Raw genomic sequence first — 25,904 nt, forward strand, 5'->3', positions numbered from 1 at the left:
CCGAAATGAGCAAAGCATGCCTCCAAGGCGTCTTCTATGCTTGATTCATTCACTGTCTCTTCCATAATCTCCTCTATCAAGCATACATTTCTCACTTCATCATACTCCAATGGTTGTTTGCTGATATCAAAGATATTCAGCTCCACTGTCATATTTCCGAAGGAAATCTTCATCACCCCTGTCCTACAATTAATCAGGGCGTTAGCCGTAGCTAAGAATGGTCGCCCTAGAATCACCTGTATTTGAATGCCAACATTCTTGACCGGCTCTGTGTCTAGCACAATGAAGTCCACGGGGAAGTAAAACTTATCCACCTTGATCAAAACATCCTCAATGATTCCCTGTGGTATCTTAACTGACCTATCAGCCAATTGAAGTGTCATGGATGTGGGCTTCAGTTCTCCTAACCCTAATTGTAGGTAAACTAAATAAGGCAGGAGATTCACGCACGCTCCAAGATCTAAAAGAGCCTTCTCAATTCAACTGACTCCTATCGTGCAAGAGATGGTAGGACACCCAGGGTCCTTATACTTAATGGGCAACTTGCACTGAAGGATGGAGCTAACTTGCTCAGTCAGAAATGCTTTCTTTGGGACATTTGTTCTTCTCTTAACTGTGATCAAATCCTTCAAGAACTTCGCATAAGAAGGCACTTGTTGGATGGCGTCCAAAAATGGAATATTGATTTGGACCTGCTTGAACACTTCTAGAATGTCCTCAAACTTCCCTCCTTTCTTGGGGGCTTGCAACCTTTCAGGGTAAGGTGCTTTCGGCATAAATGACCTAGGAGGGTCCTCAATAATGGGCGTGGCTGTAGATGGCTCGGCATCTCTCTTCTATTTGTTGCCACTCTTTTCCTTTTCTTGCCCCGCAGGGTCTTCTTCTTGCTCAACCACCTGATTGTCCACTTGTCTTCCTGACCTCAGAGTGACAATTGCTTGCACATGTTCTTGTCCGTGTGCAGGATTTGAGGAATTTCCAACCATATATTGACCTTTTGGGTTGGGCACGGGCTGACTGGGCAATTTCCCTTTTTCTCTCTCACCCAAGTGATTGGCTATCTGTCCAATCTGACTCTCCATCTTCACAATTGCTTGGGTGTTAACCATGGTGGCATTCTTCACTTCATCTATTGCTTGGGTGTTTGCCATGGTAGAGTTTTTTAGCTCTTGTATGGCCTGGCTATTCGATTGTATGAATGCCTTCATTGTTTCCTCCAACGATGATTGTGACGAAGATGCAGGATGTTGCATTGGTGGAGTTGAACGGCCATGATTTTGTGAGGGAAATCCTTGATTCATTGGTTGGCTCTGCTTCCATGAGAAATTAGGGTGGTTCCGCCACCCTGGATTGTATGTCTCCGAGTATGGTCCGCTTGCTTGCTTCCTAAAGTCATTGAAGGCATTCACTTGTTCCATGGAGCACTCGGTAAAAGCCGGTGAAAATGGACAATTCTGTGCTAAGTGCATAGGATTAGCACAGATTGAACAGCCATCAACATTGAATGTGTTGGTGGCATTCACGGATTGACCCATTGCCAGGGCTTCAACCTTCTTGGTCAGAGCATCTATCTTTATCCTCAAATCAGTGTCCTCCTTAACCTCATAGATGCCACCTTTCTTGGGAATACGGGCAGATTTATCCCGACAACTCGAAAAATCCCACTGCTGTGAGCTGTCAGACAACTTATCTAGTGCCTTATATGCTGCATCCCCTGTCAAACTTAAGAATGCTCCTCCATTCATTGACTCGATCATACTACGGTTGGATTGGGTCAATCCTTGGTAGAAAAACTGAACGAGTCTCCACTTCTCATAACCATGTGGAGGGCATCTTATCAACAACTCCTTAAATCTTTCCCAACACTCCGAAAATTTCTCGTCCTCCTCCTGAGTGAAGGAACTTATTTCCTTTCTGCATTCATTGACCTTTGACATTGGGAAATACTTGTTATAGAACTTGCTTAACAAGCTTTCCCAAGATGTAATGGATCCGGGCGTGTTGGAGCCCAACCATGCCCTGGCTTTGTCTTGCAAAGAGAAAGGAAATAGTCTGAGATGGACAGATTCTTCGGAGAAATTTTGAAATTTGAAAGTGGCGCATATGTCCTTGAATTTCTTTACATGACTGTAAGGATTTTCAAGTTCTAGGCCATGGAACGATGGTAGGAGTTGGATGACATGAGGTTTCAAATCAAAATGAGTAGCATTGGTTGGTGGCAACACTATACACGAATGGGATGTAGTGAAGTCCACAGGTGCGAACAACTCCCTAAGTGACGTAGTGAAGTCCACATTCCAAGCTCTAGCTTGCTCGGGATTTCCAGCTCTAACATCCTCATGCTCAGCCCTAGGTTCCTCTATGTTATCTTGTTGGTCTCCCATTTCACCTCTATCCTCACTCTCAATAGGTGCTCTCCGAGTTCTCCTAAGAGTTCTATCAATGTCGGGATCTAAAGGTGTCAAATCTAAGTTCAGGGATCTCCGACCAAGCATACACCAATCTCGAGTGTTCAAACAAACTGATTAAACAACAATGAATAATCACAGAAAGGACACAAACACCCAAAAAAAGATAAATAAAAAAATAGAACTAACTATTCAACAACAATATACAAAAGAAATTTCAAAAAAAAAAAAAAAAAAAAAAAAAAAAGGGCTTAGCTGCTTTTGATGTTGCCCTCGAGCGTATATGTGCGTTCGCTGTGCGCTCGTGCGTACTTGCAGAATGGAGCGAGCCCAGGCACGCAGGCTGCTTGCTGAAAAGGCTCGAGTGCGCTCAATCGTAGATGGAGTGCGATCGAGCGTACTGACAGAAACTAAAAATCTCTGAAATAGCAACAAGAGAAACAGAAACAACAAACCTTCCTTTTTTTTTTTTTAGATCAAAATGGCAGAAATAATAACAAATAGAATAAAATAAAATTGCAAAAAGAAAAAGACTAGTAGAAAAATAAAATCAATCCAAATAAAAATCAATTTCACAAACAAACAAATCCCCGGCAACGGCGCCAAAATTTGATGTACAAATTTAATTGTACTCGCAAGCGCACGAGTCGTGTGCAATATAGCGTGTGTGCAAGTGCGAGGTAGATCCATAGGGAATTGTGTTGTGAAAACTAATTCTTATCTAAACTAATCCTATTTTAACCTAGTTCCGAATTTCATGATTTTTGTTGTGCTAAAACAAAACATAAACTAAAGAAAATGATTAAATAAAATGGTAAAGAACACTAAGGTTTCAGAATCCACTTCGCTAAATCTTAACTCTATATTCTCGTATTTGTTCATACAATCGACAAACTGTTGTGCTCAAACTGTTGTTCGATGTTTTACAAATATCAAGTTTAAATCATTCAATGAATCCACCCATTTTACAAATCACAACAATTATCCAAATTGAAATTAAATCATCCTATGTATTCGTTTGGTTAACGAATCACAACGGATATCCGATTTCAATCGAATGAATTGATGTATCTGAAGGATGAAACACATTAAATATCCAACTTCAACAATGACAGTTCATCACATTCAATTAAAAGATATAAATCAACCAATTGAATGAAAATCTACAACATTCTTATTCGAAGTCAAAATTGTATAAACAAAATACGAGAATACATGAGTTTGTCAATGACGAAGCTTCATCTTCAACCTTAGCTGAAAGATTTAGCCTCTCATGATAACAATAACAACCAAAAATTGAATTGTCATCCTCGAAAGAATAAAACTTACAATGGAAAACAAAGCAAAAGCTTCCCCACGGCAATACGTCGTAATTCAGCTTAAAACGGCCTCCCCCAATTGTGAGGCTTAGAGGTCTATTTATATGGCTTAGGAGAGCCCTAGAAGCCCTAGTAATCCTAGGAATTTTGGAGATTTAAGTCCAAGCCCAATTAGGATAAAGAAAACCTAAGCCCAAATCGGAATAGGATTCGCCCAGAATTGCGGTCCTATCTTGCGGCGTGATTTTAGCCTTACGACGCTCCGAATTGGGAAAATTCTATTTCACAATGAATTGTAGTAGTTTGAGTTAGCTTTCCAATGTCGCTTGAATCACCTCAATCGGATATCTGAGATGAAAGTTATGGTCAAAATACCGAGACGTATTTAGAATCCAATTTTGCATCCAATCCGATTTGACTTCAAATTGAGAAATTCCGAATTAATCATTTCCTTTATTTGATTAAACTTTAACCATGATTGGTTAAGCTTAACCATATCCTCTAGGTCTTCCCAATTTGCCCCTTTAAGCTTGGAATTTTTCCAGAAACGCTTTCTTTTCTTCCAAAAGCCTATAAAACAAAGAAAATACAAAAAGGCAGTAAAATGGCCTAATTAACCAAAACCAAAGGATTAAAACATGCAAGTTAAGGGCTGAAAATATAAATATTTTAGCACTTATCATGCCCCGATCCCGGCCGGAACGACTCGAACTCCTTCGTGCCACCCGCCGACATGATCGCCTCAAAGCATTGAGCGCGCTCGTAAAATTTTGGGCAAACCGAACGAGGTTGTACTTTTTAACAACTAGGACCGAAACCATAGGCCGAACAAAATGGTCAGATGTGAAGCGAAATTGTTTGGCCCGAAAATTTACGAGCTTGTACAGAACTTCGAGGCAATCATGACGGCAGGTGGCAAAAAGTGATTCGAGTTCGTTTGCCCCTCATGCCACCCGCCGACATGATCGCCTCGAAGCACTGAGCGCGCTCGTAAAATTTTGGGCAAATCGGACGAGGTTATATTTTTTCACAACTAGCACCGAAACCCTAGGCCGTCCAAAATGGCCAGATGCGAAGCAAAAATATTTGGCCTGAAAATTTACGAGCTTGTACAGAACTTCGAGGCAATCATGTCGACGGGTGGCAAAAAGTGATTCGAGTTCGTTTGCCCCCCGATCTTCACTAACGAACTATAACTTTTTTTGAAAATTAACAAGTGCCTCGATCCCGACTGGAACGACTCGAAATCCTTCGTGCCCCCGCCGACATGATCGCCTTAAAGCATTGAGCACGCTCGAAAAATTTTGGGCAAATCGGACGAGGTTGTATTTTTTCACAACTAGGACCGAAACCCTAGGCCGAACACAATGGTCGGATGCGAAGCGAAATTGTTTGGCCCAAAAATATACGAGCTTGTACAGAACTTCGAGGCAATCATGTCGGCGGGTGGCAAAAAGTGATTCGAGTTCGTTTGCCTCTCGATCTTTACTAACGAACGATAACTTTTTCTGAAAGTTAAAAAGTACCCCGATCCCGGTTGGAACGACTCAAAATCCTTCGTGCCACTCGCCGACATGATCGCCACGAAGCACTGAGCGCGTTCGTAAAATTTTGGGCAAATCGGACGAGGTTATATTTTTTCACAACTAGGACCGAAACCCTAGGCCGTCCAAAATGGTCAGATACGAAGCGAAATTATTTGGCCCCAAAATTTACGAGCTTGTACAGAACTTCGAGGCAATCATGTCGGCGGGTGGCAAAAAGTGATTTGAGTTCGTTTGCCCCCCCCCCCCCCCCCATCTTCACTAACGAACGATAACTTTTTCTGAAAGCTTACAAGAGCCCCGATCTCGATCGGAACGACTCGAATTTCTTCATGCCACCTGCCGACATGATCGCCTCGAAGCATTAAACACGCTCGTAAGATTGAACCGGTTTTTAATAATTTCCTTTTCTATTTTTGTTAATGAATTAAGTGTCTTAATGCCTTATGATCTCTCTCATTAGTAACACATGATTATTCCTTTTATGTTTAATTTCCGTTTTGTTTATTAAATGTTTTGTTGAGATGTTCTTCATTTGAATTTTTAAACACTAAAGAAATAATTTTGCATTGAATATGATATTAGATGATTAACACATGATTATTCCTTTTATGTTTAATTTCCGTTTTGTTTATTAAATATTTTGTTGAGATGTTCTTCATTTGAATTTTTAAACACTAAAGAAATAATTTTGCATTGAATATGATATTAGATGATTGATTTGATTGCATTAAATATTGAGTGAAATATATATATATATATATATATATATATATATATATATAACTGATTTTGTTTATTTTACTTTGTATAATTTTTTTAATGTTCATAATTATATGAGTTTTATTTGATTGAAATATAATAGGTGACATAATTTTCTATGATTTAAACATGCATTGTGTCACTATATTACATGCGCAAGATTTCTTTTTTACAATGTATAATAAATAATACAATAAAAATGCATTTAAAATTTTAAATTAAATTATAATGAAGAATCTTGCACATAACGCGAGTTATGAACTAGTATATATAGTTTTTGGGTTGAGGGAGATGCCATGCTAGTTATCAAGGCTATTTTTTTTTTTTAGTTATCAAGGCTATTGTTTTTGAGGAGCCATGTCTAATAGCTATGGTCATTTTATTGAATTTATTCAAAGGGAACTACGTGGCTTGGAGAACGCTAAATTTATGCTTTTAATGAGGGACGCCAATAATGCTGCGCATTTGTTACCACCCATGTTACTATGTCTACTTGCTTGAGGGCTGTCCCACCAAGTATAGGTGATACTGTAAGAAAAGAGAATTCTCTTTCTTGTTGTGTGATCTTTTCTGGATCTGTATTGAGATGATGAATATTCACAATATTCCTTAGAAAAAAAAAAAAAAGTTTTTGGGTGTTGCTGTTATATTTATTGTGGAAAGAGTTTTTTTTTTTTTTTTTTTGATATGTCCGCACAAGAGAGGGGAAGAAAATACTAACTAGTGACCCCCACTTTATTAGATGTGGTCCTAACCGATTGATCTACCTTTTGGGAACAGAGTTTGCAATCCTTGAAAGGAGACTTCTAAAGAAAGATGAGAAGGAAAGCATTTTATTGAGGGTCACTCATCTCTTGTCATTGCCTTTAAAGCAATTACGTGGGAGTAATGAACAAGTAGGATATTGTTAGTTGGTTTTTTTTTTTCCTGCCAAAAAAGAATTCCAACATCTTGACATAATGGTGAAATCTAAGGGTATTATGCTTTGACATTGTTTGTGCATAATGTTGTCAAACACCTTATAACTTGGTATATACCAACGTATAATAATTGATGGAAAGCACCATCAATCTTATTCAGAAGCATCAACTTTGCTCCAACATTTTAACCTGAAAGACAACTATGATGAGATACATATGGATCTTTCTATACAAGCAAACTCCATTTTGGTTGCCCGAACAATGCATTCCAATTTTCTGATCTGTAAGTAGATCGTGCATTGGAAGGAAACATGTTTGGCATGAGCGACGGCACCGTTTAAGAGTTTTGCTGTAAAACTTATTATGTTTATGATCCAGCTATTCCAATTTTACACTCATCTGATCTGATTCTCAATAGAGCATGGATTTGGCCTCGTCTTAGTCCCAGGAGTTACTAGATCGTAGTAAAATTACATGGACACCAGCCAGACCATGAGTATGTAAGACTTCCAAGAAGCCTAGCGAAAAGAAAGCCTACTTGGTGAATCAATTCTCACTACGTGCTCATCCTCAGCTCCAGATTCGTCACTGGAACCATCAACTACATGACTCTCTCTTGGGTCTTTACTTTGTTCCTGGGCAGGAGTAAAATTTCCTGTGTACTTACTCATTCCAAGGTTCCTCCTCACAGTAGCAGCTCCTTCTGATTTAACAGAAACAAGACGGTGGCCAGGATATGAAGGAACTGTCGGATATGAGAGGCAATGTGATTGTTTAATGAGACTACTTCTTGAAAAACTTCGAGTGCGCCGTCGGATATCCACCTTGCAAAAATTAAGTGAAATAAGTTCAAGAAACAGGTTAGACCCAAATAATTAAGATAGCATTCCCAAAAGGCAAGGCATAGTTAGTTTTGAATGAGCACTAAGAATGACTTTCAAATGCCCTTTCCCCATAAGCGGGGGCAAAAGAAAAAACTATTGTGCACAGAAAATCAAGCAACTCAATGATGTTTTCAAACTTTTTCAAAAGAGCCAACTGATTAAAATATTTAATAACCAAAAGAAAAAAAAAAGTCGAGAAAAAAGAGAAAATCCTGAAGGGCTGTATACAATTTAGTCTAAGCCAAATAAGTTCATTTCATAACCAAGCTTTTCTTTCATGAAGGAACATCGAATCACCAAAGAACATATAGAACTGAGTGTACCATGCTGCCATAGATGCTCAGCTGCATTGCCCTTGCAGACAAGGAGTTAGCTTTCCGGTCGGTCTCTTCAGGGTTCTGGTTGTAGAAGTTTTCTGGCCAACTCATCAGACTAACATGTTCCCTACTAAGGGGTCTATGGAGGTGATCAGCTGAAGAAGGTACCAAGAACGACGGCCTTTGTTGGAGAGCACGATCTGCTTCAAATGCTGCAATGTCAAAAATGATTACTCTTGCTCTTGTTTCAACTAGATACCTGCATCCTTGATGGGAAAAACTGGCTCCTGTGGTGCCTGTTACCATCAATAAGTAACAGAATGTTTAATCAGTTTTTCGGTCGTAATAGGATCAAAGAAGACTAGCAATTTTGGAATTCCCCTGTATAGCATGGTTTGCATTTCTGGAACTTTGAGCCGATTTTCCTAGAAAGAGAAATGTGCTTAAAGAAAATTAATTCAAGGAAAGAACATATAGGTCATCAAATGTTTTGAGCACCATCAAAAGCTGAACTACTAGCAACACAGGATCAAGCCAATTTCAGTTTAAGCCCACGCATTCACCTTCTTAGTATAAAGATTCATTATGGCCATAAATGAGTTGACGTGACTAAGGCCCAAGGACAAACTCAGAACCAGAATTTTTTTTAGAGTTAAATCCAAAAAGGGTCTATGGTTTTCATGTTTATTATAACATTCCTTGAGTTTTAGAAAGTGATAAAATTGGTTCTTAGGCTTTTAGACTTTATAAGATTAGTCATTCCGTCCACTTGCCAACTATACTAAAAAATTTCACCTAAGACCTATAAAACGCTGCCACATGTAAATCTTTGCAATATTGGTATATATCCTGTAAAACAAAAGAAAAAAAGAAAAGAAAGAAAGAAGGAAAGCGTTGGCTGTGGCCGTAGCGGTGGGGAAAATTCCCTTAGCTAGTGGTGGTGGGGATCTCTGGTGACCCACCCCCACACTGCTGAGGTAGCTCATAGGGAACCCCTACCACGTGGAGGTGGTCGCTGGGGTAGGGGGCTCCTGCGATCCACTTTCTCCAGTACTGGGTGCGCGGAGAACTCCACCACCACCCCCGAGGAGATTTTCACCCTGCCACTTTTGTTTTCCCCTTTTTTTTGGGGTTTTAGGGGATGTGCTGAATATGGCAAATATATACACGCAGCAATGGTTTATAGGTCTTACGAGGCTTTCAAGAATGGCAAGTGGATAGGACTGATCTTAGAAAGCCGAATGACCAAATTTTTTTTAAAAGAAAACAAAAACAGAACAAAAAAACAAGAAAAAAAAAGAAAAAAGAAAAAAGAAAAATTGAACTAAAGAACCTGTGGATTGCAAAAACAAAGTGAAAGAGATGTGCAGATAGGGAGGAACGGGGGCGGTGGCTTTTGATGGTCTTGAATGGGGAATAGAGATTTTGACGATGAGTTGAAGAAAAATATGGTGCTTTTGAGTTTCTCATGTTTGGTATTTCACTGACATGTCATTTTCTCATTAGAGGGCACAAAGGTCTTGGTTTGTATAAAGTCTATATGAAAGTTATTCTCTATTTAAAACCCAAAGAGTGTTTTGATAAACATTTTTTGATAAGTAACAAGTATATTATCAAACCCGTTGAGGGGCACAACTCATGTACACAGGATGTATAGAAAGAAACTCCTACTAATTATAATCAGAAAAAGTAGACTCATGTGAGTGAGACCAAATCACTCTCCAAGAGAACAAAGTATTTAACGCCAACTTTCTCAACTCAATCATATCGCTCTCATGATACTCAAAGCGGCATGCATTCTGTTCTTGCCATAGACACCACCACATTACACATAATGGAATGAGCCTCCATAGGTGCAAAGCACACCTATTACCCAATTGTCCCCTCCAACTCCCCAAGCAATCCTTCGCTGATGTAGAACAGCAAGCCTTGATTGCAAGCTCGTTTGCAGCCCGTCAGGACAAGCCTCAACCCGAGAGCCTCGTCTGGAGTCCTCGTCCTGAGACCATCTGAATGGCTATGTTAATTTCATGTTCTTAAGTTTTATGTCTGTAGTCGTCCAGACGGCCTTAAGTTCTATTTGGACGAGCTTCGTAGAATTTCAATTTGATTTAAGTTCGTACTTTTATTAGGTTTAGGGTTTGGGGGCCTATATATACATGTTTTATAGACCATAGAACGCGATTGTTGTTTATGATTGAGTTTTGATCGAAAAGAAGCCTCAGAGTTGAGCATTCTTCTGTTTTCCCTTCAAAACCTAAAGAGTATCTAGTGTTTTAGAGAAGATTTCTTAGATCCTTTGATAGAATCAAGATCTAGAAATACCTATCCATTCTTTATTGTTGTTCTTCGCTTCAGCCCACTAAGTCACGCTGCATCAGTTGGTATCAGAGCTCAAGTTTACCTTCCATGAATGGGGAGTGGCAACCGTTATGCAGACATGAACGAAGTGCACGGGCGCATGGAGGCGGCACATAAGGAGCAACCGGCAATTCGTTTGCGGCACATGGAGGAGAGGTTTGGTGGTATAGCTGTGCAGAAGAGGGAGTGGGTGCACAGCCAACACGGAGTCCCTACCGATCACTTGGCTGACATGGGTAGTTCGAACATTCGTCGTCGTCAACCAAGACTACGGTACATTGGGGAAGAAGACAAATTTATCGTTGAGAGTGAACCTGTAAATCCTTTTGCAAGGCGCGGAGTGTGGAAGGAATTTCCTACGGCAAAAGCACATGCTATTACACGGGATGCAGGCGTCAAGCTCGACACTCTGGACTTCCAAGGTTGCTTGCAACCCAAAAGGTCTCCTATTAAAGAAAAGATAGAAAAATACGACAAAAAGAAAGTGCCTAGAGAGGCAAAAGAGAGGATGAGTCAATCGGAAATTAGTTGGCAACGCTTAGAGGAGATGATGGAGACACTAAGGGGATAGATAGAGATCCACACTAACCAAGTGAACAATATGGGTGATCCTAATGTTCATCGTTGACAACCAACTCCATGTTTTGTGGATAGGGACGACGTGGTTATCCTTAGTAGGGCGTGATCTCAATGGCGGAAGGCAAGGATTGAGGCGGAGATTCCGTGATAGGCCAACTTGACCGTTATTCGCGATCCCCAATTCCATCAATATGGATTAGGAAGGTGAATCTATTGATAAGTTCCAGGAATTCGAGTTCATTTATGAAGAGTCCAATCACGATGACGAAGATTCTTCACAAAGATTCGGGATTGGGATTCTCCACCAACCTATGATGACGATCTCAGCAATGACGATGAAGATCCTAAGGAAAAGCCCCTGCCATTCGACCTAGAGGGAGAGTACGTAGAAGACTGGTTTCCTCCCTTGTTTGGCAGCCTCTACCCTGAAGAAGATGACCCCTTGGAAGAGGAAGGACCTATGGATGGCATCGCAGATTGTAGTGAGGTTGATAAAGACCTTCCAGGCAGAGGGCCTAATTTTAATGATGAAGAAGTAGGTTATGTTGATTTCCTTGGTGTAGATGATATTTTTTTGGATTCTCCTAACCATGATTGTGATGAGTTTTATGCGGTTGAGGAGAATTACATGTTCACAAAAGAGACAACGACAAACCCATTCTTGAGTATTTTCATGGCATGTGGAAGGGAAAAGATGCGAGGGAAGCATGACAAGCCTAACGTATTGCAAGGCGGCGTGCGGGGCCTTCAAAATAATCATCATAGTAGTAGTTTTTTGGAGAACTGAGTTGAGATGGGGTTGTCAAGGGCCTGGACAATGGAGTCTAAGGAGTTTGTGGTGATAGAAAAGAATGGAGATACGGTGTTGAAACTACAAGAGCGATGCAGAGGTAAGACACGTTGGATATAGCTGGAATGGAGAGAAGCGGTTTGGCTAGCGAACATCTTTGCTGAGCTGAAGGTGGTGGAGGATTCAAGGGTCTTTAGGGATGAATCTAGTCGTAGTTTCCCACGTGCCTTAGCTCAGAAATGCTTCAATAGGCATGGGAGCTTTCTGGTTTTAGAGGAGTATGACGGTAGAGATAGAAGAGGTAAAGTTATGGTGCAAGAGGGCAGGCATAGGAAGGGTTGGGATCAGCTTCAGTCGGAGCTGCGCATTGCTGTTGATTTTGTTCGACCTTTTGTTGGGGATGCTAGGAACGCAGCGACAGGGAAACAAAGAAGAAGCTTTTCAAAGGTATTGCTCTCATCATCGAAACAGGTAGAGGAACCATTTGGGTCCTTTGCAGAACCGATTGCAAGAGTTCCCAAATGGTTGTTAGGAGCTGGGACCAGTAATTCGTTTGGGAAATCCTTGCTTGCTGATTGCCATGTTAAAGCTGGTCATGAAGTTCAGGAGGCTGCTCCGGCGAAGGGTCCGGCGATTAGGTATGAGGTGAATAGTTGTGCCAGCTGTGGGGTACTGCAGAAGAAATCTTCAAGTTACGAGGAGCAAATCTGCGAAGACCATACTTCAGGATCGTACAGTCAAGGTTGCGTGTGTGCAGGGGAGAAGGAAAAGCTGAAGAGATCACTATTGAAGATACAAGAGGACATCAGGATTTGTCTCAAAGGTTTTGACGCACGTTGCTCTTGTAGTTGTGGGTCTGGATCCTTTACGCCTAAAATCCAGGTGGCCCAAGCTCAGTCAAGTGGTCAGATTATATACCAGGCCATGGCCCAACCCAATTCTACGGCTGGCTAGTTCAAGGAGAAGGCCTTTGTCGTGGGTGCTGGACCCAACAAGGCTCTGAGATATTATAGAAGGAAGGTTGCGGGTAAGGAGGGGGATTTGGGTGCGTCGGCGTCCAACAAAGGACTTCGTCCTTACTCGAATTACACGAGCCCAGGGGTGCCGGTCCTTTCTGTGTCGCTGGCAAAGGCGCCGATGACGGTACTGCCGTCAGTGAAGGGGTCGACGAAGGAGATTGCCGCAATGGACAGCGCTCTGGACGCCGGTAATGTTGCGGTGCTCCCCACGACGATCGGTCTTGTAGCTCAAGCCCCGGCGTCGATGTGGGTGTGTGACCCAGCCCCGGGAATTCTGGGTAAGGAGCCGGCGACTCTTCCGACAGGTGTTCGAAGTGAGATTCCGTCCTGTTCTGTCTTGTCGATACCCTCTGGGTTTGCTGCCGGTGCTTGCGCAATATTGGGTAAGGAGCCGGCGCCTTTTCCAGCAGGTGTTCGAAGGGAGATGCCGACCTGTTCTGTCCTGTCGACACCCTCTGGGTCTGCTGCCGGTGCTCATGCGATATTGAAGAAGTCGGCAATGATGGGGCAGCCGGAAGTTTTGAAGGCAGGGGGGAAATTCGACAAGGGGGAGGGAGGAGGCTCAGGCCATTTGATTAGTGTCAAGCTGGGCAAGATGGGGGAGGGAAATAGTGCTGGACAGTTGCAGCTCGTTTTGCAGGGGGAGATCCCACCGGGTTTGGAGAAGTGGGTTTTGCCAGGCACGGATGATTCTTTCAGGAGGAAGGGGGCTGTGGTCAGTGTTTGTGATGAGAGCTTTTGCTCTCTGGGTGAAGTTAGGTCAGGAGTTAAGGATTGCAGTTCGCAGGGTGAGTCGTTCGCTCCTGATTCCTTGGCTTTGGTATCAGTTGAGGATCAAGAGCCGATTACGGTGGAGTTTGTAACTCAATTTAGCAAGCTCATGGGTGTCTCTTGTGATGGAGAAGCTGGGAAATTGGCAGAGACTTTTGGGTTTATAATGGCTGATAATGAGGTCATTGGTGAGGATGTGGGAGATGCGGGAGAGGCCATGGAAGCACATACGGGAAAAAAAGGTAAGAGAGAGCTCAATAACCTTATTTCCTCTGTTAATTATGAGGTGCACAGTGGAAGTTCTTTGCGGGATAGTAAAAAGGGGAGGGCTATTCGGACTATTTAATGAAGCCGAATATTCTTTCTTGGAATGTGAGGGGTTTGAACCTAAGGGATAAAAGGTTGAGGGTCAGAAATCTTCTTAGAAATTGGAAGGTGGACATAGTGTGTTTTCAAGAAACGAAGGTGGACTTTGTCACCAACAATTTTGTGAGGAGTTTGTGGGGGTGTCCTTATGTAGAGTGGTGCTATGTACCTTCTAGAGGGGCTTCGGGTGGTATTTTGGTGATGTGGGATAGAAGAGGAGTTACGAAGGTTGAGGTTGCTTTGGGCAGATTTGTGGCGGCCTGCTCGTTTAGAAACGTTGATGATGGTTTCATGTGGGCTTTTGCAAGGGTGTATGGTCCTAATAGAGACAACATAAGGTGTCTCCTTTGGGAGGAGTTGGTGGGCCTTATGAGTTGATGGGATTTGCCTTGGTGTATTGGTGGGGATTTCAATGCTACTCTGTTTCCTAGTGAAAGGTTGGGGGGGGGGGGGGGGGGGCTTATTCTCGATCCGCAATGAGGGATTTTGCAGATTTTATATCGGAGCAGGGTCTTATGGATTTCCCGTTAGTCGGGGGGGTCTCTAATTGGTCTAACAACCATTCCTGGTCAAGGCTAGATAGTTTCCTAGTCTCTTCGGAATGGAAAGCTCGTTACCCAAGTATGCGACAAAAGAGGTTGCTTCGGGTGTGTTCGGATCATGCGCCCATTATTCTTGATTGTAGTTGCTTCTTGGGAGGAGGTAAGAGACCCTTCAAGTTCGAGAATATGTGGCTTAAAGTAGAGGGTTTTGTGGACAAAGTAAGGTGCTGGTGGGAGTCTTACCATTTCTATGGTACTCCGAGTTTTATTCTGGCAAAAAAGTTGCAAGCTCTTAAGGGGGACATTAAGAGTTGGAATGACCAGGAATTTGGCAATGTGGGAGGGCGTATTAAGGCTCGCATGGATGATATAAAGGCTCTTGATAGGAAGGAGGAAGAGAGAGGGTTATCAGCTAATGAAATTGGGAGGAAGAGGTTGTTAGCCAGAGATTTGGAGGTTCTTCTCTTACAGGAGGAGATTAGTTGGAGGCAAAAATCTAGAATTCGTTGGTTGAAAGAAGGAGATAAATGTACGAAATTATTCCACCAGATTGCTAATGCAAACAGAAGACATAATTCTATTGAGTCTCTATCTGTGGGGGGCTCTACAACTTCAGATCAAGGGGTCATTAGCAATCACATTACCAATTTTTACCAGTCCCTATTCTCAGAGAGTCTCAGCTGGAGACCGAGGCTAGATGATCTTGATTTTGATATGTTGAATGTTGGAGAGGTCTCTAGGTTGGAAGCTCCTTTCGAGGAAAGGGAGGTGTGGGAGGTGGTGAAAGGTATGGATAGGGACAAGGCGCCGGGCCCGGATGGCTTTTCTATGGCATTTTTCCAAGAGTGCTGGGTGGTGATTAAGGAGGACATCATGGCGGTTTTTGCGGAGTTCCATGAGCGAGGTAAATTTGAAAAAAGCCTCAGCACTACGTTTATCTCTCTTATTCCGAAGACCAATGGAGCTTCTGATATAAAGGATTTTCGTCCAATTACCCTTGTGGGAGGGGCATACAAGATTGTTGCAAAGGTCTTAGCCAATAGAATGAAGTGATGGATAGGGACATTTCTAAGCCTCAGAATGCCTTTGTTAAAGGTAGGAAAATTTTGGACTCAGTTCTTATTGCCAATGAATGCTTTGACAGCCGAATCAGATCAGGGGAACCTGGCTTGTTGTGCAAATTGGATATGGAAAAGGCCTATAATCATATGAATTGGAAGTTTCTACTTTACATTCTAAGAAGATGCGGTTTTGGAGAGAAATGGTGCTCTTGGATTGAACATTGCATTTCAACTGTGCGTTTCTCGGTTTTGATCAATGGATCCTCTTCCGGTTTCTTTGATAGCTCGCGGGGCGTGAGGCAAGGAGACCCTCTTTCTCCTTTCTTGTTTGTTCTAGTCATGGAGGCGTTTAGCAGGTTGATCAATGCCTCGATAAACAGGGGTCTCATCTTGGGTTTTTTGGTGGGATGCAGAGAGTCGGATCGGGTTATTGTCTCTCACCTTCTCTTTGCTGATGACATTTTGGTTTTTTGTGGGGCAGATCCTAATCAAGTTAGAAACATTGGTGCATTACTCGTTTGCTTTGAAGTTGTTTCAGGGTTAAAGGTGAATCTGGCTAAATTTGTCTTGGTCCCTGTTGGTAGTATGAACAATACGGGCACTTTGGCAGGCATCCTTGGTTGCAGATCAGCTTCTATGCCTTTGAAATATTTGGGTCTCCCGTTGGGGGGCCCCGTTTATGGTTAAGGCCAGTTGGGAGGACATGTTGGAGAAGTATGCCAGAAGGCTGGCCCCATGGAAACGGCTGTATCTGTCTAAGGGGGGGAGGGGAGGGGAGGGTTACTCTCATTAAGAGCACCTTATCCAATCTTCCCACTTATTTTTTGTCTCTGTTTCCTATCCCTGCATCTGTGACGAAGTATATGGAAAAAATTCAACGTGATTTCTTATGGGGTGGGATTAATGATGAGTTTAACTTCCACCTGATTAGTTGGAATAAGGTATGTTCTCCGATCTCAAAGGGAGGCTTAGGGATCCGGAAGAGGCTTGGTGGAGGAAGATTCTGGTGGCAAAGTATGGTGCGGTTTGGGGTGGTTGGTGATCCAGGGACCCCAGTGGTTCGCACGGGGTGGGGTTATGGAAGTACATTAGCAGGGGGTGGAGGTCGTTTCAATGCCACATTAGATTGGATCCTAGGATTGGGTCCAATATCAGGTTTTGGGAGGATATCTGGTGCGGTGACATGTCTCTCAAGGATGCTTTTCCTGGACTTTTCAATATTGCCACCAATAAGGATGCGTCTATTGCGGATAATAGGGAGTGTATAAATGGCTCTGTGCAATGGAATGTTTCTTTCATTCGCAGGGTTCAAGATTGGGAAGTGGAGGTCTTGGCCTCTTTTTATTCTCTCTTGTATTCGCACTTGGGGAGGATAGGATGTGGTGGAACGCTTCAAGAAAAGGAAAATTTGAGGTTAGATCTTATTTCAGGATCCTTGCTTCCAAAGATCCTTCCCCCTTCCCTTGGAAGAGCATATGGCGTACCAAGGTTCCTTCGAGAGTGGCTTTTTTTGCTTGGACGGCTGCGCTTGGGAAGACTCTAACCCTGGATAATGTTCGGAAGAGAGCTATTGTTGTGATCAACCGTTGTTGCATGTGTGAATCGGATGGGGAGTCAGTTGACCATCTCTTTCTTCATTGTGGGGTTGCGAGTATCTTGTGGAATGCCATTTTCTCTCGGTTTGGTTTGTGTTGGGTGATGCCTGGTAGCGTCAGGGGGTTGTATACTTCTTGGTGGGCGGGTGGCAAATCCTGTAGTGCTGTTGTGTGGAAGATGGTTCCTCTTTGTCTTATGTGGTGCATCTGGATCGAGAGAAATGCTAAATGTTTCGAGGACTCGTCTAGGAATATTGAGGTTCTACACTTTTTCTTGTACACCCTTTTCACTTGGACCGTTGGCTGGCTAGCACCCTTAGTGATAAGCTTCCCTGATTTCCTTTTTATGTTCTCTTCGTCTTTTTCTCCCTCTTAGTCGCTCTCTTGTATACTCCCTGTGTACTAGGGTTGCGCCCTTCTGCGCTTTGATAATATATCTTTACTTATCAAAAAAATAATCATCATAGTCTGCTGGTGATTAAGAGCATCACGTTTCTTGTGGGGTGTTGCCTTGTCTTGACCTTGAGAAAGGGAGAATGGAACAAGTTGACAAGACACCCAAAGGATCGTGGAAAGATCCATCTGAATTCGAGGACGAATTCTCTCCAACCTGTGGAAAATGATGTAGATCAGGAAGCCTCGTCTAAAAGCTCATCTGCAGCCCGTCCGAATGAGCCTCAACCCGAGAGCTTCGCCTGGAATCCTCGTCCAGAGACCGTCTGGACGACTATGTTAATTTCACGTTCTTAAGTTTTATGTCCGTGGCCGTTCGGGGCGTTTAAGATCCGTCCGGACGAGCTCCTTAGAATTTCAATTTGATTTAAGTTCGTACTTTTATTAGGTTTAGGGTTTGGGGGCCTATATATACACGTTTTATAGACCCTAGAACGCGGTTGTTGTTTATGATTGAGTTTTGTTCAATAAGATGCCTTAGAGTTGGGCGTTCTTCTGTTTTCCCTTCAAAACCTAGAGAGTATCTAGCGTTTTAGAGAAAATTTCTTAGATCATTTGATAGAATAAAGATCTAGAAATACCTATCCGTTCTTTATTGTTGTTCTTTGTTGCAGCCCACTAAGGAATGCTGCATCATTCACCTGTCACGGCATAACCCAACTAACTCCAAAAAGTTGAAAAAACACATTCCATAACTCAGTTGCAACCTCACAATGCAGGAGTAGATGTCAATGGAATCTCCACAGTGTTTACACATGTAACACCACTCTATCACCACAACATTCCTCTTCCGTAAATTATCCAAAGTGAGACTTTTTCTTACAGTCGCCGTCCACACAAAGAAGCCACTCTCAAAGGAGCCTTCATCTTCCAAATACTTTTCCAAGGACCAAACGCCTATGCTGTTGTAGAGAGAGATTGATAATAAGATTTTACTTCAAAAGTATTTTTTTTTTTTTGGACGGAACCCAACAAATTTTATCTTCACCTCCAAATCTTATTTTTTGGGAATACAGCAATTCAGAGAATCGCGATACAACCTCCAATTTGCAATCATGCACAAGCCGAAAAACCGGACATTCCAATGAAGAATATCATTCGGGATCTCCATATACTCTTCCACCCACGCATATTTGTTACAAGCAATATTAAGCAATTATAGATACACGAGTTTTAGAGGACGTTCCCCACACCACACATCATGCCAAAATAATACTTTAGTACCATCTCCTATATCATACCACACATTATGCGCAAAGCCCTCCCATCCCCTTCGAATTCATTTCCATACGTTCCCCCTACCTCCTTGGAGCACCAATCACCCCTATGACTATCATACTTAATTTTTACCAACTTCCTCCATAATGCCTCCCGTTCTGTCACATACCTCCAAAACCATTTACCCATCAATGCATGATTAAATTGAATCAAGTTTCGCACCCCCAAACCCCCAAACTTCATTGGCCTACACACCTTTGACCACTTCATCAAATGATACTTGAATTCATCACCAATTCCACCCCACAGGAAGTCTCTCTGTAGTTTTTTGAGACGATTCGCCACTCCCATTGGAATAGGGAATAGTGATAGAGAGTATGTTGGTAAGTTTGAGCGGGTGCTTTTGATCAGTGTTAACCTACCTCCCTTTGATAAGTACATCCACTTCCAACCCGCCAATTTATTCTCCATTTTTGCAATAATGGTGGACCAAATATGGGATGCCTTGTAATGTGCACCCAAAGGAAGACCCAAATACGTAATTGGCAGCGAAGCCACTCCGCAACCAAGTATTCTAGCCAGCCCTTCCACATCATCTATCTCTCCCACAGGAATGATATCAGATTTAGACAAGTTTATCTTCAATCCTAAGACCGCTTTAAAACAGAGCAACAGACATCTCAAATTTCGGACTTGTTCTACATTAGGTTCATAAAATATTACCGTGTCATCTACAAACAACAAGTGTGATACCACAATTTCTCGTGAGCCCACAGAAAATCCAGACATGAGCCTTCTCTCCACCGACGCGGTCATCATTTTACTGAATGCCTCCATAACCACTACAAATAAAAAGGGAGAGACAGGATCCCCCTGTCTCACTCCTCAAGAGCTACTAAAAAACCCCGTAGGCGAACCATTTAGAAGAATGGAGAATCGAATAGTGGAAAAACAGTGTTTTGACAAACATGAAAAGCACAGGGACCATTTTTGGATATAACCCTGTATTTGTATGGGCCAAGCAAATAAGAGGTAAAAATGATTGTAGTAAAGCAAGAGTTCAAATTGATTAAGGGTCCATTTGAGTTTGTGATTTCAAGTTTTTAAAAATGCACTTAAGCGTTTAGCAAAATCGCAGTTTGATCTTTAAAATCACAATTTGACCTTTATAATCGTGTTTTTCAAATTGCAATTTTTTAAAAAGGCAATCCCAAACAATTTATTTTCTACGATTTAATTTAAAATTGCATTTTTTGTATATGAAATTGCAATACCAAATGCATACTAAGTACTAACATACATGCTTGTTAAAAGCAAACTATTGTTCTCGGAGGTCTACTCATGCTTATTAAAGATGTTTTGAGTGTTCCAACACATGCGTTATAAGTTTTATCTTTACCCAGCCCATACTTTGGAGACATATAAGGAGATAAATCCTTCTCGTACCTGATGATTCCAGACTTTGGAAGCTTAGACTCCCATGTGAAGGCAACAAAGTGGCAGGTGATATAATCAGTTCTTCAACACCTTGAGTTTTCAAAAATCCTTCTAATAAAAAGCCAATGGAATGGTAAGGAATTTCTATAGTTTCTCCCCTTATGTATAAATTCATTATTGATCTTTCAGCAACAAGAGCCCTCAAATCGTGCATTGCCATTTTCTCAAATATCTGAGGAAGCAAGAGTTTAGCAAGTACAATAGCACTTTCCTGCAAAGCAAGATTAATTGATTCAGAGACCAATACTCATACCTTAATGGAGCCAGTTATCATTTACATTATCACCTAAACTTTTTTATGCTTCTCAGACATTATAAATATACTGGAACACATCTATAATGCATATTTGATAAGAAATGGATATATATGTGCCACACTTGGGCACCAAAGAGCTTCGTAGTTACATTGACCTTATAATTGCAATTTCCTAGAAGTTGATTACCCATGGATGAAGGCTATTCATGCTATGGCAGCTTCAATGATAATGAAATTTGTAAACTGGTAATATCTTTATATCTATTTTTGCAAAGTTAGTATAGCCACACCTGCCACAGAAAGTCTTCTATTGATGGATCTGACCGGAGAACTGAAAGTATCTTCTCACTTTCAACAAAAAAACAAAGAGCCATGGAATCTGTGATCATGTCACAAATATTAGGCTTTCCACTTAGCACTTCGTATAGGCCCAACGTACTCCCATGTGTAAAAGTTGGATGAAGTGAGTGCTTGTTTTTTATGCTCTTACTCATCCACTGCAGAACAAAAGTTCTCATTCATGTCATGTTCCACAGGCAAAACAAGAAAGTCATGCATCACAGAACATCCAAGGATAATTCTGTATTTACCTTGACCACCCCACTTGAAATAAGCCAAATACCATTTGGCTTAGAGCCTTCTTTGTAAAGTGTCACACCATGCAGCTTCATTGTTTCTTTAGTAGAACTTTCATGGGGTGCAAAGACTGAAGAAAGAACAGTCCCAAATAAAGGATGGCGACTAATCAAATCTCTAGCGTTTGGAAGCTTAACCAAAGGAGGATTCCTTAGAAGCTTTTTTAAGTCGGTCTGCACAGGAACAGAAGCAACATTTCTTGTAAATATCTCTTTTTTATAAGGTGACACACAATCTGAAGACAATAGAAAGGTAAACAACAAAACATCACTGAAAGATACCTGGACAGCATCATGAAGATGTAGCATCTCTTTTTCTTCCAACAACCCAATCTTTTCAAGATTTTGGACATAATCAGTTAAATGGTTCAGCACTGAATATGTTACTTGTCTTGTCTTCACAACCCGCAAAACCTGAAAATTAAAAAAAATCTTTTAATATAATATAATTCCCCAACATACACAATATATGGATGATAGTTCAAAGGGACTATGTCTAATGAACACCAACTAGGATTCAGCTTAACTGATCATCGTATCAAATACAGTGGGGAGTTTAGCTTACATACCTCAGGAAAAGTTACACGAACATCTTCCAGGAACTTTCTTGCTTCTTCTCCTTCTGCCTTACTTTCATCAATGACAACAGAAGCACCATCACTGTTACCTAAATAAGACTCAGATGTGCAAGGAAGAGATAAAATTTTCACCATAAATGGGGTTGCTCTGATACCATGTAAAAATTAGAGATGGAGAACGAAAGAGGTATATAAAATGAGACTCTATTTGATGATTTTGCTTTACACATATTGTGGATATTTATACACGTTTGGTGGATGGTTTTGGTAATCACAAATAATGGATGGATTTGGTCCTTCGAATCACACACGGTAGTTTGATATTTTTTTTCATCTGGTTTTAGCTGTTGACTTGCAGGATTTTGCTCTTCAATGCTTTCCTTGACAATGCTTGCATGATGTACAGGATTTTGTTCTTCAATGCTTTCCTTAACTAATAAAGAAATAGTTACTCCATATGTGAAAACAGAAGATTGATTGATAGATTTGTTCACCAATGCTCTGGGTCCTAGACAAGTTGCATTATTTGTTCCATGTCCGGGAATTATATGACATATTCTCCAACTTAAGGGCGAGTGCTAGATTAGGATGAATTATATTTTATCTAATGGTCATTTAATTCAGAAGATGTGACTTAAGTTTATCTTGTAAGTACTAAGTAGATGTATTTGGGTCAAAGTATGTAACTTTCCTTTATAAATAATAACAAAGTGTGTGGGGCTATTCATAAAAATACGGTCAGTTATTTTCACCTATAAGTCCCAAAAGCTTAAGCTGTTCAGAAGCAGGCCAACAATCTATATCATCAAGCTCTAAACATACAAATACTAAAACAAGCATAGGAATATTGAAGAGATTTTCATTGTGCTCTTAGATTGCTGAGAACTTGACTATCATAAATCACTAAAATCAGGGCTTGCTATGTAAGTTCAAGGACTGAACTGGTATTTATATATGCTAAAGTAGGAATAATGGTCTTACCATCATAGTTTCTAATGTTGTTGGTCTTACCATCATAGTTTCTAATGTTGTTAATAAGCACATGTTTTTTTGCTTAAAATGGAGGACAGTAAAAACCATTAAGGATTTCTGCCCTCTTGTGGACCTTATGATCAAGATAATCGAATTTGTTCATAAGTACATAGAAAGAAAAAAGGGGGGCAGGGGGTGTTGAGATATAGAAGTGAAAATAACGAAAAAGGAAAAGAAAATGATTTAAATAGAAAAGGAAAAGTGTGAGATGAATAACAATTCCTTAACCAGAAAAGCATGTTGACAATGACCAAGGAAATTTGTGTTACCTATAAAGTCATGTAGTTGCCGTCGTGCGACTCTATGGGCACGAAGAAATGCACCACAAATGTAACATGCAGATTCCAACCTTTCAACGATGAAATACATAACCAACTTTTGCGGGCAAATGCTCGTTTGAAGTAACTTGTAATAACTTGGGAAATGAACATTAGCTTTTAAACCTTTCCAATCACATAAAGGCTCATGTGAAACCAAGTCAAGAGCTTCATCAACTGACTGCATCAAAAGATTTGCAGTAGTTTGTGTAATCCTTCCTTCATCAAGCATCCCCCAGTATGCAGCTTGGACACCTAATAAGAGAAATGCTCCTTAAATCAGCAAAGGAAGTTACCTTGGGTGGAGCAAGCATCAAATTCTACAATGAAGGTGGAAGGATGATAAGCATCAAATTTATTTAAAGAAGTTTTTACCACGACAGGAATCTTTAGCTGGTTGTGTGTGTTCAGGAATATATTTAACACAATAAATTTACAACTATGTAACCAGAACAAAAAATTTCAGAGAAGAATGTGACATTATCAATAAGCAATGCTATTCACATTATGAGAAACCTACTTATTGGAGAAAAAAAAAAAAAAAAGAAAAAAAAGAGAGAGAAAATAACATTTGAAGAAACTGTGTGATAGTGAAAGATGTCAACCAGAACCTGCGAAAGATGGAAACTATTTTATTCTCCCCGATTTTATTCTCAGATTTTATTTTATTGTAATCTCCTACTATTTTCTTTCCATAATAACTTTGTATTCTCTCCTAGTTAAGCCCATGTAAACAGGTGGAATTTCATCATCAAATAAGGAATTCTCTTCTTCAACTTGACATCAGAATGCGTTTTTTTTTCTCCGGTGGTTGTGCAATTGGTGCACCCACATCTCTATGGTTGTGCGACTGGATGTTGCTTGCCATCATCTAGGTCGCACCACTCACAGAAGGTGTTGCCGGATTACTCTGGGTCATCCAACCGACGAATGGTGAAGATTTGTAGTGGTTGATCCATCATGAACACTTAATACTTTTTTAGATGACTCAATCGTGAAGGGTTATCTTTTTTGCATATTCGATGGCTTCTAAGGTTTTTCTAGAATTTTTGAGGATCTCCGGTGGCTGTAAACAAAGGTTGTATCTGGGAAGCAGTGATGAAAAACGATATGTCGTTCAAGGTCATTGCAGATGCTGTGTCGTTTATATCTTCGAAAAAATGACAAGTTGTTCATCAATTTGCCAAATGACAGATAATCCTAAACTACAGGTAATTTAGCCACTACTCTAAATGCATCTGCTACTTTGGTGCCTTTGATCATATGACTGGTATATTTCCTTTAGTTTCTTAAGATAATCCTTGTTTCAGTAGAGAAAACGTTAGAACAACTGATGATTGTTTGTCGCCAATGTCGGGTAAGGGATCTATTCTTGTCACAACCTCTATAACCATGTCTTATGTCCTTTATTAGATGGCTTCTAAGGTTTCTCTGGAATTTTTGAGGATCTTCGGTGGCTGTGCACAAAGATTGTATCCGGGAAGCAAAACGACCCGTCGTCCTTTTGGTGATGAAAAACGACATGTCGTTCAAGGTCATTGAAGATGCTATGTCATTTAGATCTTTGAAAAAATGATAGGTCAGTAATTTGCCGAATGACAGATAATCCTGAACTACCGGTAATTTAGCCACTGCTCTAAATGCATTTGCTACTTTGGTGCCTTTGATCATATGACTGGTATATTTCCTTTATTTTCTTAAGATAATCCTTGTTTCGGTAGAGAAAACGTTAGAACAACTGATGATTGTTTGTCACCAATGTCGGGTAAGGGATCTATTCTTGTCACAACCTCTATAACCATGTCTTATGTCCTTCATGAACCTGGTTTTGCCACTAAATTATTATCCATCGAACGTATTACCCTTGATTTGAGTCGAGTCATTTTCTACTCACATTATGATTTCATTGAGGACCTAGTCACGAGGAGGATGATTAGCAATAGTAGCTTGAGGAATAGTTTGTACTACTTGAATTCTCAACTTAGGACACAAGATCGGCTCACACATGCTTATCATACTGTTCGGGCGGATGACTCTGTAGCAAAAATCTGGCTTTGGCATCAACAACTAGGGCATCCTTCCTTTTTATTGTTGCAATGCATATTTTCTTCTTTATTTTTGCGTAAGAATGTTTCTATGTTTCAGTATGAAACTTGTGAACTTTCAAAACGCCATCATGTGTCCTTTTCTCCTTGTTAGAGGGATTTAGGGTTTGCATGTAATGAGAAGAAAGAAGAGGCTGTGTCGTTTCACGTAGCCTTCTCCTCTCATACTTCATATATATATATATATATATATATATATATATATATATATAATGTAACATTGAGAACAAAGACCAAAATACCCCATATAATATATTAACCCTAATATGCTCATCTAACACTCCCCCTCAAGCTGGAGCATATATATCATATAAGCCCAGCTTGGAACAAATAAACTTTAACTTCTTTCGACACAAGGACTTTGTAAACATATCAGCTAGTTGATCTCCAGACTTCACAAATGGTGTAGATATATCTCTGCTGAGTATCTTATCTCAAACAAAGTGACAATCGACCTCAGTATGCTTAGTTCTTTCATGAAAAACAGAGTTAGACGCAATATGTATAGCCGCTTGATTGTCACAAAATAACGGGATAGGAGTAGGAGCGGTGAATCCAATCTCCTGTAGGAAATG

At 40.8% G+C, this 25,904-nt stretch overlaps 1 protein-coding gene across 2 annotated transcripts in view; it reads right to left on the reverse strand.

The window, feature by feature from the left end:
- Positions 1 to 6,996: 6,996 nt before the first annotated feature.
- SOS1 (sodium proton exchanger, putative (NHX7) (SOS1)) overlaps positions 6,997 to 25,904 on the reverse strand; it is a 92,486-nt gene continuing 73,578 nt past the window's right edge. For both annotated transcript variants that reach the window (XM_059589699.2, XM_059589700.2), the window contains 8 exons: positions 23,177 to 23,479; positions 21,867 to 21,964; positions 21,580 to 21,711; positions 21,253 to 21,471; positions 20,953 to 21,159; positions 20,356 to 20,617; positions 8,161 to 8,450; positions 6,997 to 7,777 (listed from right to left, as the gene is read on the reverse strand). In XM_059589699.2, the coding sequence (XP_059445682.1) occupies positions 7,472 to 7,777; positions 8,161 to 8,450; positions 20,356 to 20,617; positions 20,953 to 21,159; positions 21,253 to 21,471; positions 21,580 to 21,711; positions 21,867 to 21,964; positions 23,177 to 23,479 (1,817 nt within the window). In that variant the 3' untranslated portion in view covers positions 6,997 to 7,471. The remainder of the gene's footprint in view (positions 7,778 to 8,160; positions 8,451 to 20,355; positions 20,618 to 20,952; positions 21,160 to 21,252; positions 21,472 to 21,579; positions 21,712 to 21,866; positions 21,965 to 23,176; positions 23,480 to 25,904) is intronic.

This window comes from Corylus avellana, chromosome 4, assembly GCF_965113065.1.
Source record: "Corylus avellana chromosome 4, dhCorAvel1.hap1.2, whole genome shotgun sequence".
In the NCBI taxonomy this organism is placed as follows: domain Eukaryota; kingdom Viridiplantae; phylum Streptophyta; class Magnoliopsida; order Fagales; family Betulaceae; genus Corylus; species Corylus avellana.